The 19,024-nt window shown below is 39.8% G+C and overlaps 1 protein-coding gene across 1 annotated transcript in view; it reads right to left on the reverse strand.

Moving 5' to 3' along the window:
• Nucleotides 1–19,024, reverse strand: part of KIT (KIT proto-oncogene, receptor tyrosine kinase) — a 153,833-nt gene that overhangs the window by 61,885 nt on the left and 72,924 nt on the right. Inside the window, exons 6-7 of the mRNA XM_058192657.1 lie at nucleotides 8,564–8,753; nucleotides 7,075–7,190 (exon numbers count right to left, since the gene is read on the reverse strand). Of these exons, the coding sequence (XP_058048640.1) occupies nucleotides 7,075–7,190; nucleotides 8,564–8,753 (306 nt within the window). The remainder of the gene's footprint in view (nucleotides 1–7,074; nucleotides 7,191–8,563; nucleotides 8,754–19,024) is intronic.

Consider the following 19,024-nt stretch of genomic DNA (forward strand, 5'->3'; position numbering starts at 1 on the left):
GCTCCACAGGCTGCTGGGGGACCCCAACAAAAGTTTTATTGCTTTGTTGTCATTGTTCATTTGTGTTCATTTTGGTGTGTGGATTTTTAAGGGATGCACATTAAGATTAGACTGAAGGGTAGTGTGATGGCAAAAAATTTAGGAACCCCTCTTGTAGTGGAAGATTTTCTCTCATTAAGTAGACCAAAACTTCTAAGCAGAAAACATCCAAGTATTGTACTCAAATAATTAATATTTGAGTTTCCTGAAACAAAGCAACTAGATCCTCTTCTCTGTTTCTTTACTGGACATAACTGCTTATCTAGTACGAACTGGGGGGAAAAAATCCTTTCTTTCTGCATCTATTATTTCTGTCAAAGCATCCAACCCTACAATCCAACCTTTTGCAAAATTGCCAGGACTGATTTGCAACATGACTCCATCAAGTGAAAAGGTCACACAGATCCTGGACAAAGGGGTGTCAGATAAAACTGCCCTGGGCAAGTTTGACATCTTTTTTATTTCACTCTCAAACAACCACAGTCCGAAACAAGTCCTTCCCCCACTGCGCATTTCCAGAGTTGTGCTTTGACAGTCAAGTGAATCTTGCAGCTGAATATGTTGATGTTACCTCAAGGCAGGGGTGAAATGCTCCCGGTTTGGACTGGATCGCCCGATGCAATGGCACTGGGTGGTTCAGAGAACTGGTAGCAAAAATCTCTCTCCCCCCATATGCCCAGCTGAGCCGCGCGATCGTCAGAGCCTTTTTTTTTTACTTTTAAAAGCATTTTTTTACAACCTATTCAGCCGAATAGGTTGTAAAAAAATGCTTTTAAAAGTAAAAAAAAAGGTCGCACGCCACAGCTGATCACGCCGCCACTACCATGCAATTTTCTACTTACCCCATGCCTCCTTTTGGCGTGCATTGCACGAGCGTGCGCGAATCTCGCATTTGGTGCGTGGGGCATACTCTGCATGCGCGCACAGCCAGCTAACCGGTAGTAAACCGGTCCAGATTTCACCACCGATCAAACCTTTTTCAAGAGTAAATACATGATTTGCTATTAAATCCTGAGCCACTCTAGATTCAGCGGTCTCATCCCTACACCTCATTATCTCGACGCGGTTCCAAACATTGAGAAATAAGTCTGAAAAAAATGGCACGTCCAACATATTTGCTTTGCACTAACTTTGAAAAAAACTCTGCCTCAGAGACAGAACAGATTTTAAAAGCACATTTTTAAACTGCCGGCACTGTTACTGACCAATAATATTTACATGATCAACCATTCCTACACTGAAGCATAAAATAGTGGCCCATCAAGAACAGACAAAAGAGAGTTTGTTGGGTGTTTCCGTAACTGTGGCCCAAGCTATGATATGCTGGAAAGAGATTGCCTCTCTATGCAATAGTCCAGCCGCCTAAACATTTCACACTGAGGTGGAGGGGAGTTTTGTTTAATGCCACGTTCAACCTCAGCTCATGTCTCTAGATCAATAATACCACAAACTGAAGTCATGTTGGAACCATTAGCCTTTTCATCAAACATTAATGGCCATCTTAATCTCTGAAAATAGATAAATGGAGAGGGGAATTCCTTAATTAAAGGCTGCCAGGGAAGGTTAAGGTAAAGGTAAAGGTTCCCTTCGCACATATGTGCTAGTTGTTCCTGACTCTAGGGGGTGGTGCTTATCTCCGTTTCGAAGACGAACAGCCAGCGCTGTCCCAAGACGTTTCTGTGGTCATGTGGCCGGTGTGACTCAACGCCAAAGGTGCACGAAATGCTGTTACCTTCCCACCAAAGGTGGTCCCTATTTTTCTACTTGCATTTTTTTTAAAACAAGTTTTTATTGATTTTTCAATTCCCCCCCCCCCACACACATACATAGTTTATGGACAGAGTATTGGGCATATCATATCTTACACAATTTAACATATCCAAATACATTTTACTTTATTTCAATTTCTGCCAAAGTATTCTTTTTCCATATTTTGACCGTGTCTTAATATTTCCATGCTCATTTATATAAATCACATCTTCCTTCACCCTCCAGTTCTAATTTCTCAATTTTTACTAATATTTATTCTCTTTTATTATTTTTTAGGTACCGTATATACTCGAGTATAAGCCGAGTTTTTCAGCACGTTTTTTGTGCTGAAAAACGTCCCCTCGGCTTATACTCGGGTCTATACGGCTTATACTCGGGTCTATCTGACTTATACTCAGTTTTTTTTAAGCCCCTCGGCTTATACTCGAGTATATACGGCTTATACTCGAGTTTTTTTTTTCTTTTTTTCACATTTTACCGGACGGAAGCCCTGCCGGTGCAGTGAGAGGGCGGGGCGGGGGAGCCGCCAGCCTTCTCAGCTGAGGGAGGGAGGGTTTCCCCAACCGGTAGGTGCCTCATTTCCCACCCTCGGCTTATACTCGAGTCCCCAGTTTACCCCAGTTTTTGGGGTAAAATTGGGGACCTTGGCTTATACTCGGATCGGCTTATATTCGAGTATATACGGTATTTCAATGTTTATCCTGATATATTCAAACATATTCAGGGTTGTCTTTCTTCCATTTCATCTTTTCCATTTTACAGCAATCTTTCTTTTCCTTCTCATTCCTCTCCTTCCCTTTTATCCTTCCTACTCTCTCCTCTCCTACTCCTTCTCTACTTCCCCTTCCTTTCTCCCCTTCCTCCATTCTTCCTCCCTGTCTAACTTTCTCTCCTACTCCTATTTCCCCTCCCTTTCTTCCTCTCCTCTTCCCTTTCTTCTTTCTCTCTCCTTCCTTCTCCCTTTCCGTCTCTCCTTCTTCTTATCTCTATTGCTGTATTCATTTTCATTTCAATATTTTTAACAATGGTGTCCAGACAACCCCGATTTTCCCATTTATCGAGTATATTTGGTCATGTTGCCAGCATGACTCAATGCCAAAGGCGCACGGAATGCTGTTACCTTCCCACCAAAGGTGCTTCCTATTTTTCTACTTGCATTTTTTTACATGCTTTTGAACTGCAAATTGGCAGAAGTAACGGGAGCTCACCCTGTTACGTGGCACTAGGGATTTGAACAGCTGAACTGATGACCTTTCAATCGACAAGATCAGTGTCTTAGCCACTGAGCCACCACATCCCACCTTTTTCTCTAAAAAGAGCCTCCTTTTTCTCTAAACCAGACTGAAGTTATTGCGATGATTCTTGTTGGGGTGGAATAGCAATAGCAATAGCACTTAAGACTTATATACCGCTTAAGACATATACCGCTTAGCCCTCTCTAAGTGGTTTACAGAGTCAGCACATTGCCCCCAACAATCTAGATTATCATTGACTCTATTCATAGTCAAAATAATGTAATATAGATCGTTGGCTCTCTATTCATCGCTTACCCTGGGAACAAATTCCCTCCGGCAGGGAATCATGATAAAATACATACTGCCTCCATATTTATTCGTTCTACTAATTAGCAAGGGGGGGGGGAAGAATTAGGCAATAAACTAAATGCAAATCAACTCAATAACACTAAACTTGCAACTCCTAAGACAGAGAAATGCTAAAGCAATTTAAAAAAACAACAACCCACCATTTAACCATGCTTGGAATCTGTTGCAGTGGCCTTTAATAAAACTAATGAAATTAGAAAATTTAAAGCATTTAACGGCAAATTATTGATTAGAGGATAGGAGTATGCAAAACAGCTTAATGAAACCTTCAATAATTAGATTGTTGTAGTCGAAGCAGGGTGCAATATATAGCCATTAGCATTTCTTTTTTCTCCCAACATAATAAAGATAATTAAAGACAATGGAGTGTATCAAGCCCATCCTTGCAAAGTAGCTGCCAGGATGAGGTTTTGGGGCATCTGTTTACACTGTCTGGATCAGGTTGTATCGCCTTCCTTTGACTACAGTACAGATGAAGATGTCAACAGAGAAACAAAAAGTTGTAGGAAATAGCAGGTGAGAATCATTCCCATTCAAAACATTGCTCATACCAAATTCTCACTGTGCACATCAGTGAATCTATCCTAGCCAAGCCTATCTCTCAGTGACTTAAAACAGAATAACCTAGTTCTGGAAGGAAACACAGTTGGGTAAATACAGGACGCTGCTGAACACAAATGGTCTAAATGGTGGAAGGAGGTTCGAGTACTTGTTCACACCGTAGGACGGGATGAGTTCCCGTCACTCGCCTCTAGCTCCTGCCCTCCAGCAGTTCAAAAGCATCATTGCGAGTGGATAAATAGGTACCATTTATCTGGGAGAAGGGCTAACTATATGATGAAAAGAGGAGCTGGCTCTAGACCTGTCTGGAAAATGAGGTGAGATTGGTGGAAGAGGCCATAGAAAATGTCATCAATCCAAACACCGCTAGCCAGATGGTGGAAGTTGGTTTGTCCCCTATGGCGCACTGTGGATAAGTTCACAGGCGCGAAACTGAACAAACTCGCAATTAGATTGTCAGGACTACTCTGTAAGCATAGCTCTTCCTGACAAATGTATGCCATATGAAATAAATAGATAAACCAAACACTTGCAAGAAACTGGAAATATAAAGGCAGTAATGAATTATAAATACACGAAATTGGACATATTTTAAATTTTAAAGAATTATAAGGGCATGCAATTCTTCCATTTTTAAATATACAGTACCAATCAATTTTTTCTTAATTGAAAAAAAGCTCTTGTAATTGACAATCAGAGAAAATATTCTGAAAACACTGTAATTATACAGCAATTCCAACTTATCACATATTTTACCTCAGACACACTGGCACTGAGTATATAGTATCTTTTCAGAAACTAAATAATATGATTGACATGTTAGTTGACGTTTATAGTTTAAGGCCGAAATATGCAATGTAATATAATACAGTCAGCTAAAAAAATAACAGTAGGGGAGAGAAGTCGAAGAAATATTAAAATTAAAATATGTTTTAAATTTATGATTAGAGGATAAAGCACGGAAAACCAAACCAAGATACTGTTGTGTTAAAACAATCAGACAGTATTCTAGTTAAGTGTGAATAGTTGTTCTGTAAATGTGGGGATTTTTTTTATTATTGGAATTTTAAGTAAGCAATATAGCTACCGTATTTTTCGGGGTACAAGACGCACCTTAGTTTTTGGGGTGGAAAATAAGAAAAAACTGATTGGCAGGTGAATCAGCCTCCTGGAATACCGCCAATCAGCTGTTCCCAGAGGTGAATTTTAGCAACAGATTCCTTGGTTGTGAGCTCTGTGCTTTGCTTTTTTTTTTTTTTTGCTTTTTTTTTTTTTGGCTCTGAAAGCCTCCGAAACAGCTTCAGAAAAAAAGCCTCTGAAGCTCTGTTTGGGGACTTTTTTTCTGAAGCTTCATTTCTGAGGCTTTTTTCAGCCTCTGAAACCTCCATTTGAGAAGCTGGGTGGGGCTACATTCAGAGTATAAGATGCACCCAGATTTTCACCCTCTTTTTTGGGGAATAAAGGTGCATCTTATACTCCGAAAAATATGGTACTCAGTAGTAGCTTAATGGCTTAACTGCTCACAATCTTATCTATCAAAGTGGGACATACAGTATACCTTACATACAGTACAACACAACTTATATAGGAAAATGTTTTTGTGTTTTAAATTTTAACATTTAGTTCAAATTTAGTTCAAACGTTTAATTCAACCTGGCAAGTGCAGATTTAAGAGTGACTTTAGTATTTACAAAGTAAGGTATGTATGTGCTTTGTGATTTACTCCCGATTTTTTTTGGGGGGGGAAGTGTGTATTTGAAATAACAATTTAACTGCAAGTCACCTAATTGCGACATGACTAATAATGACAAAAGAAGAGAGACATTTTGGCAAACTTCATTTTCTAATAATACAATTAACATGTCATTTATGTGCTAGCATATAACATTAAGATTTGGTTCATGTTAAGAAAGTTAAAGCATGAACTGAAAACCAGCCGATGAAATTAAATACACAGCATTAAAAGTGAGCAGCTATTTTAGTGTTTAATTAGGATCAGGGACAAAAATGTTGTACCCTCAGGGATCACCTATTTACTGTAACATTTCAGTGGCATAATATTGGGGTATTTCAAGGGCTGTAAGAAAGGAACTGGGGGTCACATCCATTTGAATGATGTTGAAGGCATCTGCCTTCAAAGGAGCCGTGTTGGCGCAGCAGTTCGATTCTCACTGGCTCAAGGTTGACTCAGCCTTCCGTCCTTCCAAGGTCAGTAAAATGAGGACCTAGATTGCTGGGGGCAAGAAGCTGACTCTGTAAACCGCTTAGAGAGGGCTGGAAAGCACCGTGAAGCGATAAATAAAGTTTAAGTGCTATTCTTATTTCTATTCAGACATGAGGGGCTATCTCCTAGTTTGCAAATCTAGCCACAATAGAAATAGCTCTTAGACTTATATACCGCTTCACAGTGCTTTACAGCCTTCTCTAAGCGGTTTACAGAGTCACCATATGGCCTCCAACAATCTGGGTCCTTATTTTACCAACCTTGGGAGGATGGGAGGCTGAGTCAACCTTGATATCAGTGTTCCGAGTAACGCATCCAAGGAAATCAGAATTCCAAGGCAGGAAACGTTCCTCAGAGAACTTGTTGATTGCACACATCATATCGGCACAGCTAGTGACAGCCAACTCTGAAGTTTCCTGTGTTAATGGCATAAGTGTCCCAAGTCACATTGTCCAATTAAAACAGTTGGTGGGCTCCGCGGTCACTCCTCCCCTCCTTCAACTGCTACCTGCTGGGATGACCTTGATTCCCATGGGAAGGTTTGTTGTTGTGTTTGAAACGGTCTATCTACACTCTCCCCCACCCCCACTTACGAGTGTGTAGCAACTAAGAAGCAGCAAAAGACCTGGCTTCAGCCAGGTTCGATTCAGAGTTGACATGTGAGTTGATGAGAATCGAACTACCAAACTGCTGGCAGTCGGCAGAAGTAGCCTGCAGTACTGCCTTCTAACCACTGTGCCACCATGGCTCTAAAATCTTACTTTATAGAATGCCCTTCATTTCAGCCATTTAAATCCATAGACTCTCCACGTGCAATTTGCTTTAGTTAAATGCAAGGCTTTGTGGCAAGGAAACGTCATAGGGGTTGTTACTTACTGTTTACATAGACATTAAATGTTATAGAGGAGTTGGCATCTGAGTTGGAGACAAAAAATGTATAAAGACCTCCTTCCATTTCCTTTAGCCGTGTAAGGTGAAGCTCACTGGAATAGCTACGGGAGGAATAAAACGGCAACCTTCATTACTCACCTCATGACAGTCTGGGTGCTTTTTTATAATATACTACCGTGTTTCTCCAAAAAGATGACTCACCTTGTAAAGAAGCCCTATCACGTTTTTTGAGCGTATGCAATCGAATTAAGCTCCACCCATAAAATTAGTCCTAATTAAGATCCCGCCCACCCCGGGTGCAGGGGGTAGGGCGAGGCACACCTGTAAAAAAATAAGCTAGGGTGGGGATCGGGAGTGGTGGAGCTGCCCTACTTACCAGCCCCCCCACACATCTCGATACCTGCCTCGCCTTCTTGCTGCCACTTGCACGCATCACCCCGGCCTCCATTTCGCCTTTAGATGCCTGCCGGAAGGCATCCGCAGCCGATCTGAAGGTCTGTTATCGGCTGTAGATGCCTTCCAGCAGGCATCTGAAGGCAAAACGGAGACCGGGGCGATGCGTGCGAGTGGCGGCAAGCGGCTGCAGAAGAAGTGGGCAAGCAGCAGGCTCCTGCTGGGCGGGGCTGTCGGTGCCAATGCCGCGAGTTGAGTCAATAATTACAACCCTCCAAAAAGAAGACCTAACCATTTTTTTGTGTGGGGGCGGTGTCAAACGAAAATAAGACCCTGACTTCTTTTTGGAGAAACATGGACTTCAACTCCCAGTGTTCCTCAGCCAGCTTTGCTAGCTGAGGAACTCTGGGAGTTGAAGTCCACAAGTCTTAAAGTTGCCAAAGTTGGAGACACCTGGTTTAGACAATCGGACACAGTGAGAGGTTCAGTTAGGGAAGAGAATGCTGGCAACCATTAGATTCCAAGAAAAGCAGGAAGATCTCATCCAAGCCAAGTCTGTACAGGTAGTTCTCCATTTACGATGGTTCATTTAGTGACCATTCAAAGTTAACATGGCACTGAAAATAGTAACTTATGACCATTTTCCAATTTAAGACCATTGCAGCATCCCAATGGCCAGGCGATGTATATTCAGATGCTTGACAACTGACTCATACTGATGACGGTTGCAGAGTTCAGGAGTCATTGTGCGACCAGAATTATTTTGTGGTATTTGCCCTCCGTCACCATCAGAGGTAGGGTTTCAGCAGGTTCTGACCAGTTCTGGAGAACTGGTAGTGGAAATTTTCAGTAGTTCGGAGAACCAATAGTAAAATTTCTCACTGGTCCCATCCCCAACTATTCTCTGCCTCTTGAGTCCCAGCTGATCGGGAGGGAATGGAGATTTTACAGTATCCTTCCCATGCCATGCCCAACAAGCCATGCCCAACAAGCCACACCCACAGAACCAGTAGTAAAAAATTTTTGAAACCCACCACTGGTCCCCATATATTGATTCTTCCAATTCCATGCCTTGCATTACCTGTTTTCGTCTATATTTGTGACTCTCACATAATGATCAGATGAATTCTGCAGTGTTTTATTCATGTATAGCCACAGTTCCTCTTCTGGTTTCGGATACGCTTCATAGGTTACTACCAAGGCCAGACTTTCCCCGTCATTGACATAGAGTGTTGTGTTTGTTGAAGTCGATAAACTGACATATCCTTTACCTGGTGGAAAAATTTTAAGACCTTGCTTTAGAATTTTTGTACATTGTCATTCATAAAATGCTAAAACCAAGGTCAATGAATACAGAAGCCCAACTAAATTGCATCTTGCAGAAAAGCAAGCCTTATGAGCTAATGAGTGCTAATGACATTTTACTGAATGAAGTGAACAAAACAATGTTTTGTACAGAGACCATATCTTTATGCAGTAGCGGCCAAAATTGTGGAAACCTTTTGGGAAAAGTGTATTTTTGAGGTTTGATGGCTAATAACACCACTTTTTTTTTTTTTTTGAGTTTCAAGATAATCCTGTTCCACTGCTGGAATCGCCTGGGAATAGCCCAGACCTTAACCCAACTGAAAATCTATGGAACCGGCTAAAGAAATTTGCTAGTCAACAATAAAACTCAGTTAATAGAAGCAATCGTTCAATCTTGGTTTCACTTTAGAATAGCTGCAGAACTAAAAGACTTGGTTCACTCCATGGAAAGACGTTGTAAGGCCGTAATTCATGCTAAAGGTTACCCAACTAAGTATAAACTGACATGGTGATAATTTTTGTATATCTCGTTTTTTCTACATGTTTCACTTTTCTTCTTTATATTGTAACTGCTATTCTAATAGGAAATCCTTCATAAAAGTTATTCCATTACATTCTTGATTAAATTATCTTTCCATTGATATATAATTTTATGGTACTACTTTTAAAAAAAGTGGTGTTATTAGCTAGTTTTAGAAAATACACTTTTCCAAAAGGTTTCCACAATTTTGGCCACTACTGTATACCATCTACACCTATAGGGTCAACTACTGACTTCAATAGGCCACTCAAATCAATGTGTATTTATTTATTTTTTCACCCCATTAAATACAGCCTACTATTTGTTTAGATGGACTCCCAAACAAAGTTGGCAGTGCAAAATAACCAATAAACAGAAAACAAAAGCACGCAAAAACTAGTTATCAATTATAAAGGTATCTTCATATTAATATCCAAGAATAATAAGTCATATTAGCTCCAGAACACCAGAAAATCCCCCATTGTTTCTTAAATAATACATGTGTACAGCAGGTATTTCAAAACAAATGACTCTGGTGAATCTTCTCAAGAAGATCATAACAATTGGAACAATCACTCCAAAAGCATCTCCCTGTTTTAGCCACCAGCCTGGTTTTGAAGATTTTTAACGATGACGCATCTCTTCGTATTTCTAGAAATGTGCCCATCATATTGACCAGTGATAATGGCAAATATTATATCTTCATTGTTAGGAAGTTCTACAATATGACATTTAGGTTTTATTCATTTCCTATGTAAAATAATAGCATTTAAGAGCAGAGCGGGTGTGTGTGTGTGACACCTCTTTTTGCCAATTACAGATAAAGACATGTTCAGAATACTGCTGCTAATTACACAAGAATATGCTCCTAATCAGTTTAGCACTTATGGTAATTTTAATATTTAAAAAGTATTATGTGTCACAGCAATCTAGCACTCTAGCGTGGCTTTTCAGGAAAGCATGTTAATAAACAGCAGAGTATAAGCATTTTTGATGGCTTCTGGCAGAGGGTGTGCAAGACACAATGGACCCAGCTGTTTAGTGAGCTCTGAAAATCAAATCTTTCACACTAAAATGGGACTCTTTGGGCATAACAGCCGGAATAGCTCAGGCTGTTAGAGCCTGTTATTAGAACACAGTAGCCTGCAATTACTGCAGGTTCAAGCCCGGCCCAAGGTTGACTCAGCCTTCCATCCTTTATAAGGTAGGTAAAATGAGGACCCAGATTGTTGGGGGGGCAATAAGTTGACTTTGTAAAAATATACAAATAGAATGAGACTATTGCCTTATACACTGTAAGCCGCCCTGAGTCTTCGGAGAAGGGCGGGATATAAATGTAAACAAAAAATAATAATAATCCAGTATTATTTGTGGAGCAGTTTCTCCTACAGGTTTCTCTCTGCTCAATTACCAGATGAAGCTGTAGGGTAGAGTAGAGTAGAGTAGAGTAGAGTAGAGTAGAATAGAATAGAATAGAATAGAATTTTTTATTGGCCAAGTGTGATTGGACACACAAGGAATTTGTCTTGGTGCATATGCTCTCAGCATACATAAAAGAAAAGATACGCTTATTTCACATGTTTGCCATTATGAAAGCATGTTTTCACAGTAGCCACCATTATAGTCCCTTTTCTCTAGTCTTCTCAAAAGATTGGTCCTTTCAAGTTATTGGATAGAAATTATAAATTAACCATGTCTACTGCATACAAAGAAAACTTATACAAAATGTTTTGCAGATGGCACTTCCCACTGGCAAGATTAGCTAAGATGTTAAAAGGTATGCCTACTAAATGTTGGAAGTGTAATCAGATTCCAGGCTCGTACTACTACATGTGGACAAAAATACATACTTAGATAGAAAAAATGATAAAGGAACATACATAGAACTAAAACCAGAAATATTTCTGTTGGGTAGTGTACCAGAAAAATATAATAAAAGAACTATGTATCTAAATACCACATGTGTTAACGGCGGCTAGAATTGTATTTACACAACGTTGGAAATCCCTACAGAAGAGAAGATAATTAAAAAAAATACTAGAGTGTGCAGAAATGGATAGATTAACAGTTGAAATTAAAGAGAAGGAAGACATGGAGTATTTTGAAATATGGGATTCGTTTTATCAATGGTTAACTAACAGAAACCGAAGTTAGAAGGTTTAAAATTATAACAGAAGGACTAATTTTACTATGAGGGCTTAATATGCTATGTTTATTATTGATATGAATTAGTATTAATAATTAATGTATTAATATTATAATGAGAAAACACAGTTATTTTATGACCACTACTAAGGAACACTATTGTTATGATGATGATGATTGCTCAAACTAACTGTAAACAGACAACACACTGTTCATATTGATATTTTCACTGTTGCTCTTTCTATATAACAAAAAATAAAAATAAAAGATTGGTCCTCAGCATTCGATACTGAATGCAGTATACAGGTAGTCCTCAACTTACGCCCACAATTGGGCCCAAAATTTTATGCTGTTAAGTGAGAATGTATTACGTGAGTGTTGCTCCATTTTACGGCATTTCTTGCCACAATTGTTAAGTGAATCACCGCAGTTGATGAGTTAGTAACCCGGTTGTTAAGGGAATCCGGCTTTGTTTGTTTGAGGGTCAGAAAAGGGGATCCCATGATGATGGGACGCGGCAACGGTCGTAAGTATGAACCAGTTGCCAAGTACCTGAATTTTAGTCATGTGAGCATGGGGAGGCCGGAAAGGTTGCAACTGTGAAAAGTGGTCATAAGTCACTCGTTTCAGCGCCATTGTAACCCGGAACGATGGACTAAATGTACCGTTATAAGTTGAGGCTACCTGTATTGCATTCACACGACTGTTAGCAGTGTTAGCTAGACCAGGGGTCTGCAAACTTGGCTCTTTTAAGACTTGTGGACTTCAACTCCCAGAGTTCCTTAGCCAGCTTTGTTTCTCAACTTTGGCAACTTCAAGGTGTGTGGATTTCTCACCTTTGGCAACTTCAAGGTGTGTGGATTTCAACGCCCAGAACTCCTCAGCCAGCAGGATCCTTGTCCTTTAGTCCAATGCCACCCCCAACCTTTTGGGTACCAGGGACCAGTTCTGACTGGAAGGAGTGTGGTTTCCCACGCTGCTTGCATCCCACGGATGGGGTTTCGTTTGCTTCCGTGGCTGGGTTTCTAGCATGCCGTGGCCTGCTACCAGTCCACGGACTGCTTTAGTTAGTATCATCTTTTTTTTATTTTTTTTCTATTCCTTTTTTTCTATTCTTTTTTTTTTTAATTCAAGCATTCCATGACATATTTTTTTTAATACATTTTATTAAATATTAAAAAAAACATTAGACATGGTGTGACTTGTCTGGTACATACTTTTCTAACGCTTTTCCTTTCGTGGGGATTACAACATAACATCATGCATATTCCATATATACTTTTTGTACATTCAATCACACTCCAGTTACATACATATTCCCTTCATATCTATTCAAATCCTGTTTACTCCTATCTAATATTTTTTATAATTTTTTTCTTCCCTTTGTTTCTAATTCTCTATCCCTACATTCCTCCTTTTCTCTAGCCATTTATAAAATGTATTCCAGCTTACAAAGCATTCCGATTCATCTTTATCTATGAGCTCCATTGTTAACCTGTCCATTTCTGCATAGGTCAATATTTTGTTGATTATGTCTGCCTCCTGTGGGTTCTCTCTGCATTTCCAATTTTGTGCAAATATCAACCTTGCTGCCGTTAATATGTGTACCATAAGATATATTTCTTCTTCAAAAATTTAGGTGATCTCCTGCTTTAACGACAAGGCAGAACTTGGACAGAAGTAGGACTAAAGGGTGCGCCAAGGTCTGGATTTGAAGGGCAAAATGTGATTAAGTGCACATGTAGCATCTGTTGAGAATAGTTGATATGTTTGATCTTGTTGAGAAGATACATCTGATCTTCTCCTGGAGTCACATGTCCGTTGCAGAAGGGAGCCACATGAGCTCAGGAAAAGGAACAGCTGGTTCCAGGCATTTGTTATTGGGGCTACATGCAATACGCTACGTGCTCCTAATCCCATTTTGCCTTTCGTATCTAACTCTTTGCACTACCTAAAAACTGCATTTAATATAGTGCTTAAGTATTTTAAAAGCATTTAAAACTTCCTAACAGTGAGGACAATTAACCAGTGGAACAGAAGTTGCCTTCAGAAGTTATGGGTGCTTCATCAACTGGAGGTTTTTAAGAAGAGACTGGACAACTAATTGTCTGAAATGGTATAGGGTAGGGGCGAAATCCAGCAGGTTCTGGAGAACCGGTAGCGGAAGTTTGGAGAACCAGCAAATACCACCTCTGGCTGGCTCCCGAGTGGGGTGGGAATGGGGATTCTGCAATATCCTTCCCTCAGGAGTGGGGAGGGAATGGGGATTTTGCAGCATCCTTCCCATGCCACACCCACCAAGCCACACCAAGCCCACCAAGCCACGCCCACAAAACTGGTAGTAAAAAAATTTGGGTTTCTCCATTGGTATAGGGTCTCCTCCTGGAGCACTAGGCTAGAAGACCTCCAAGATCCTTTCCAGATCTATTCTATTCTATTCTATTCTATTCTATTCTATTCTATTCTATTCTATTCTATTCTATTCTATTCTATTCTATTCTATTCTATTCTGTGCCATGCCGTGCTGTGCCATCCTATCCTATCCTATCCTATCCTCTATCCTCTATCCTCTATTCTATTTAAATTTAAATATTACCAGCAAGATTTCTTTTCAGGTACTTTATATATTTTCCCTTCTAACACATTAAAAATTTAATGAGAACTTTTTTGGGGGGATTCAGGGCCTACTGGGATTGCATGCTATTTTGCAACAATAAGGCAGGGATTCTTAAAAAAATAATAATAAATCTATCTCATCTTTAAACCTACTTCTTATGTCACACCACACTCTTCTTTTGTTGTGGAAACACAATGATATAGACATTAAGAGATACATAAACAAACACCCAGGAGAAATTTCTTCACACCACCTATTGTTCTGACATAGCTCACATTCATCTTAAGGCAAGTTTGAGATGTAAACCTTCCCGACTGTATTCCACAACCAAATAAATAACAGAAAACATTCATAAATTCACAGAACACACAGTATGTTTCTAACATAATTACAGGTATTACTTTACACAATATAAACTGGATGCCAAAGCCTGAAACAGTAAATAAACCTTATGCTATCTCTGTGTCTATAATAACATTTTATTGTATGTTTACAGTGTTCCATCCAAGACTCTTTTTGTTAAAGGAAAGTAGCAGGGGTGAAATCTACTTACCTTCCATACTGGTTCGGAAGTGCACACGCCACGCGCATGGGTCACAGCCGCGCGCAGACCTTCTGCACATGCGCAAAACCTTCTGCGCATGCGCAGAAGGTAAAAAACACATTACTTCCAGGTTAAAACCAGGAAGTAATGACACCCGAGTGGGTGGGCGGAGCTTCACTCCGCCATCGCTACCGGATTGCCGAACCACCGACCATGATCGCTACCAGATCGCCAGATCTGGTCAGAACTGGAAGAATTTATTTATTTATTTATTTAATTAATTTTTGTCAATCATATATAAGATAACAGGTAAAAGTATAAACATAATTTGGATACATGAAAAGAGTAGGTAAAAAGGAATATTAGGAAAGGGACACAGGTGCACTTATGCACACCCCTTACAGACCTCTTAGGAATGGGGTGAGGTCAACAGTAGACAGTTTAAGCTTAAAGTTTTGGGAGTTTGGAGAAGAAACTGCAGAGTCAGGTAGTGCATTCCAGGCATTGACCACTCTGTTGCTGAAGTCGTATTTTCTGCAATCGAGTTTGGAGCTGTTTACCTTGAGTTTCCATCTATTGTGTGCTTGTGTATTGTTGTGGTTGAAGCTGAAGTAGTCACTGACAGGTAGGACATTGTGGCAGATAACTTTATCTTCTATGCTTAGGTTAGAAGTCAGCGTAGTTCTAAGTTGTCTAAGCCCAAAATTTGGAGTCTGGTGGCATAAGGTATTTTACTGCGAGCAGAGGAGTGGAGGACTCTTCTTGTAAAATATCTCCGGACTCTCTCGATTGTATTTATGTCCGATATGCAGTGCAGATTCCAGACAGATGAGCTGTATTCGAGAATTGGTCTAGCAAATGTTTTGTATGCTCTAGTTAGTAGTACGATATTACCAGAGAAGAAGCTACGCAAGAAAGAAAAAAGAAAAAAAGAAAAGAAAGGAGAAAGAAAGAAAGAAAGAAAGAAAGAAAAAAGAAAGAAGAAGCTACGCATTTCACCCTGGAAAGTAGATTTCGAATCTTCATGAGTCTTCATGCTTACCAAGTATTGTACAACGTTGGAGAAACATTGGAGAAACATTGGAGACGCAACACCCAGAGCCTAGCCTGCCAGCAAACTAATAGGGTGCTTTTGTGGATTACAATCAGACTTTTTATTTTTGATCTGCCAAGTCTGTTTTTGGGTACATCCATGAGGCTGGCAATAATGTAATGGGTTTTCACAGTGCATGAAGGTAAAGGCAATTGCCCAATGTCACATCATTCTAGAAGTATTGATTAGGCCTTCAAAGGGACTTCAGCTAAAGGAATACTTCTTTATGGACTTCAAAATCTTCAACTACATATAGCTAGGAGCACCACTCAGAAGATCTGCGATGAACGGGGGCATGTCGTTCCTACTTCTCACTTTTCCATAATAATAGAATAAGAGTTGAAAGATATTCTGGTCAAGCAGAAGACCCTCTTCCACACAAATGGCTGCCCAATCTCTTCTTTAAAACCTTCAGCAACGGAACTTCTGAAGGAAAATCATTCCGCTGATCAACTGTTTTCACTATCAGGAAACTTCTCCTTAGTTGTAGGTTAGATCTCTCCTTGATATGTTTCCATTTGTTACTTCTTCTCCTGCCATCAGGTGCTTGAGAGAATAGGTCAAATCCTTCTTCTGTGTAACGGTCCCTCAAGCACTGGAAAACTGCTATCATGAAAACCATAGTGCTTCTCTTCATTAAACTAGACCAGGGATGGCTAACCTTTTCTGGACCGAGTGCCCAAAGTCTGCATGCACATGAATAAGCGTGCACACGAGCAAATAAGTGTGCGTGTACATGAATAAAAACACAGACTTCAGAGGATCATTAGAACTGCAGAAAAAACAATTGCTACCAACCTGCCTTCCATTGAGGACCTGTATACTGCACGAATCAAGAAGAGGGCTGTGAAAATATTTGCAGATCATTTGCATCCTGGACATAAACTGTTTCAACTCCTACCCTCAAAACGACGCTATAGAGCACTGCACACCAGAACAACTAGACACAAGAACAGTTTTTCCCCGAAGGCCATCACTCTGCTAAGCAAATAATTCCATCAACACTGTCAAACTATTTACTGAATCTGCACTATTATTAATCGTTTCATAGTTCCCATCACCAATCTCTTTCCACTTATGACTGTATGACTATAACTTGTTACTGGCAATCCTTATGATTTATATTGATATATTGACCATCAATTGTGTTGTAAATGTTGTACCTTGATGAGGTATCTTTTCTTTTATGTACACTGAGAGCATATGCACCAAGACAAATTCCTTGTGTGTCCAATCACACTTGGCCAATAAAATTCTATTCTATTCTATTCTATTCTATTCTATTCTATTCTATTCTATTCTATTCTATTCTATTCTATTCTATTCTATAAGCGTGCATGAGTGTGAATAAGTGTGCATGCCCAACCCCCCCCAAATGCAATGCATGCGCGGCCCCCACATGTGCCCACACCCATGCATGCATGGCCCCCCGCATACATGCGGCCCTCCCATGCATGTGTACATGCTCCCTGCACCCGCACATGCACGGCAGAGACCTGGCGACCAGCTGGCCAGCAGGAGGCATGCGTGCATTCATGGCGGAGCTGAACTGGGGCGATGGCTCGCGTGCCCACAGAGAGGGCGCTGCATGACACCTGTGGCAAGAGTGCCAAAAGTTCGCCATCGTGAAGTGAAGGAAAGGTCCTTACCCCACCACGGTCATGGCCACGCCCCCCATTATTGCTGGGCTTAATAATGAAGATTTATGAGGATTAATGCTGTTTGGAATGCACCGTTATGGATGAAAGTTAATAAATCATGAAGTGGAAGTGTTAATAGCCCAGCAGACTGAATTTAAAACTGGTAGGTCATTTGAAACTGCTTGAATTAAGGAGTTTTTACTGCGTGGGATGACCGAACTGGCAGACACGATGAGTTTGGAATAAACTGCTGTCTTTTGCTTTCCTTATTATAATTATCGTGTTCTGTGTTAAATGCTGAGGCTAAGGAATATCAAAGACTGAATTTGCTAATGAGAAGAATTTTAATTGAAGAGATCGATCTTTTGTGCTGGACTGACTGGCTGAAGAAGATTTTATTAGGTGGATAATTTTTTTTTTTTATTATTTTTCTTTTGAGAGGAAATTAATAGCTTGTTTATATTACAGAAAACAAAAAAAGGACTTTGTTTTGAAGTTCAAGCTGGTTTTTTGTTTTTTTTTCTTCTCTGCCGACGTGGAGAAAAAATGGCGCTGATTAAGCTGTGAGGTAATTGTGTTTCTTTGTGGAGTGAATATGACTCATAAGTTACTGATAAGCTACTAACGAGTGCAAATAAGCCGTTTCGCTTCAATTAAAAGATTGTCGTCCCTTGATCTTCATCAAGACCCTCTGTAAAATTGGTTTGACTGCTGTCCTTTGATCTTCACTAAGACTCTTTGAAAAATTGGAATCCCAGTTTGAGAAATTTTTTTGTTTTTTTGTTTTTTTTTCCAAAATGACTCAACAACTTTCAGAAACGCAGCAAATTGCTGCAGCTTTAAATAAAATTGGGGAAAAAATAGCAGGACTATCAGAGCGTATAGATAATTTGACATTTAAACTGACATCTGAAGTGCAAAATTTAAAGCAAGAGATGAATGATAACTTTGCTAAACAAAAAGAGGAAATGATAATGATTAAAGATGAAATGGAGCAGCTGCATGTGCATGAGGCAAAAGTAGATCGGCAAATTGGCAAAATATTTTATAAAAATGAGCAGCAAGATAAGAGAATTTGTCTTTTGGAAGAAGAGATGAGGAAATATAATTTTGTTATCAGAGGAATCTCGGAAGAAAGGGAGGATAAATTGAAACAGCGGGTTTTGAAATGGATTAATGATTTGGATACGCAACTTACGTTCACAATAGCAGACCTGGCAAGTGTTTTTAGAATTGGATATAGAAGGCAAAATGGTTCTAACAGGAATGTGCTTGTCAGGTTCGCAAATCTTGGTGATAAGTTGGAAGTTATGGCCAAGTTAAGAGAGTTGGGAGATGCTTTGAAGTTTGAAGGGAAGACTATTCAAGTCTTCCCGGATATATCAAGAGAAGAAAGGGCATGGAGATTTTTTTTAAAACCAATTACAAAAGTTTTGAGAGATAATGGAATTAAATACAATTGGAGGCCACCACAACAATTGAAATTTTTTTATAAAGGAAGGATGCGTACAATCACCCCAGATATAGATGCATTATTATATTTACGGAGCTTGGACTGATTGAGATGGAGGATTTAATGGAGATAAAAGATCAAATGCTTCAGATGGGTGGAACATACGTGGAAACATCAATCTCAGAAGAAGAAAAAGGGGCTATTGGAGGCAAGACTCTAAAG

The sequence above is a fragment of the Ahaetulla prasina genome, chromosome 8, assembly GCF_028640845.1.
Source record: "Ahaetulla prasina isolate Xishuangbanna chromosome 8, ASM2864084v1, whole genome shotgun sequence".
In the NCBI taxonomy this organism is placed as follows: Eukaryota; Metazoa; Chordata; class Lepidosauria; order Squamata; family Colubridae; genus Ahaetulla; species Ahaetulla prasina.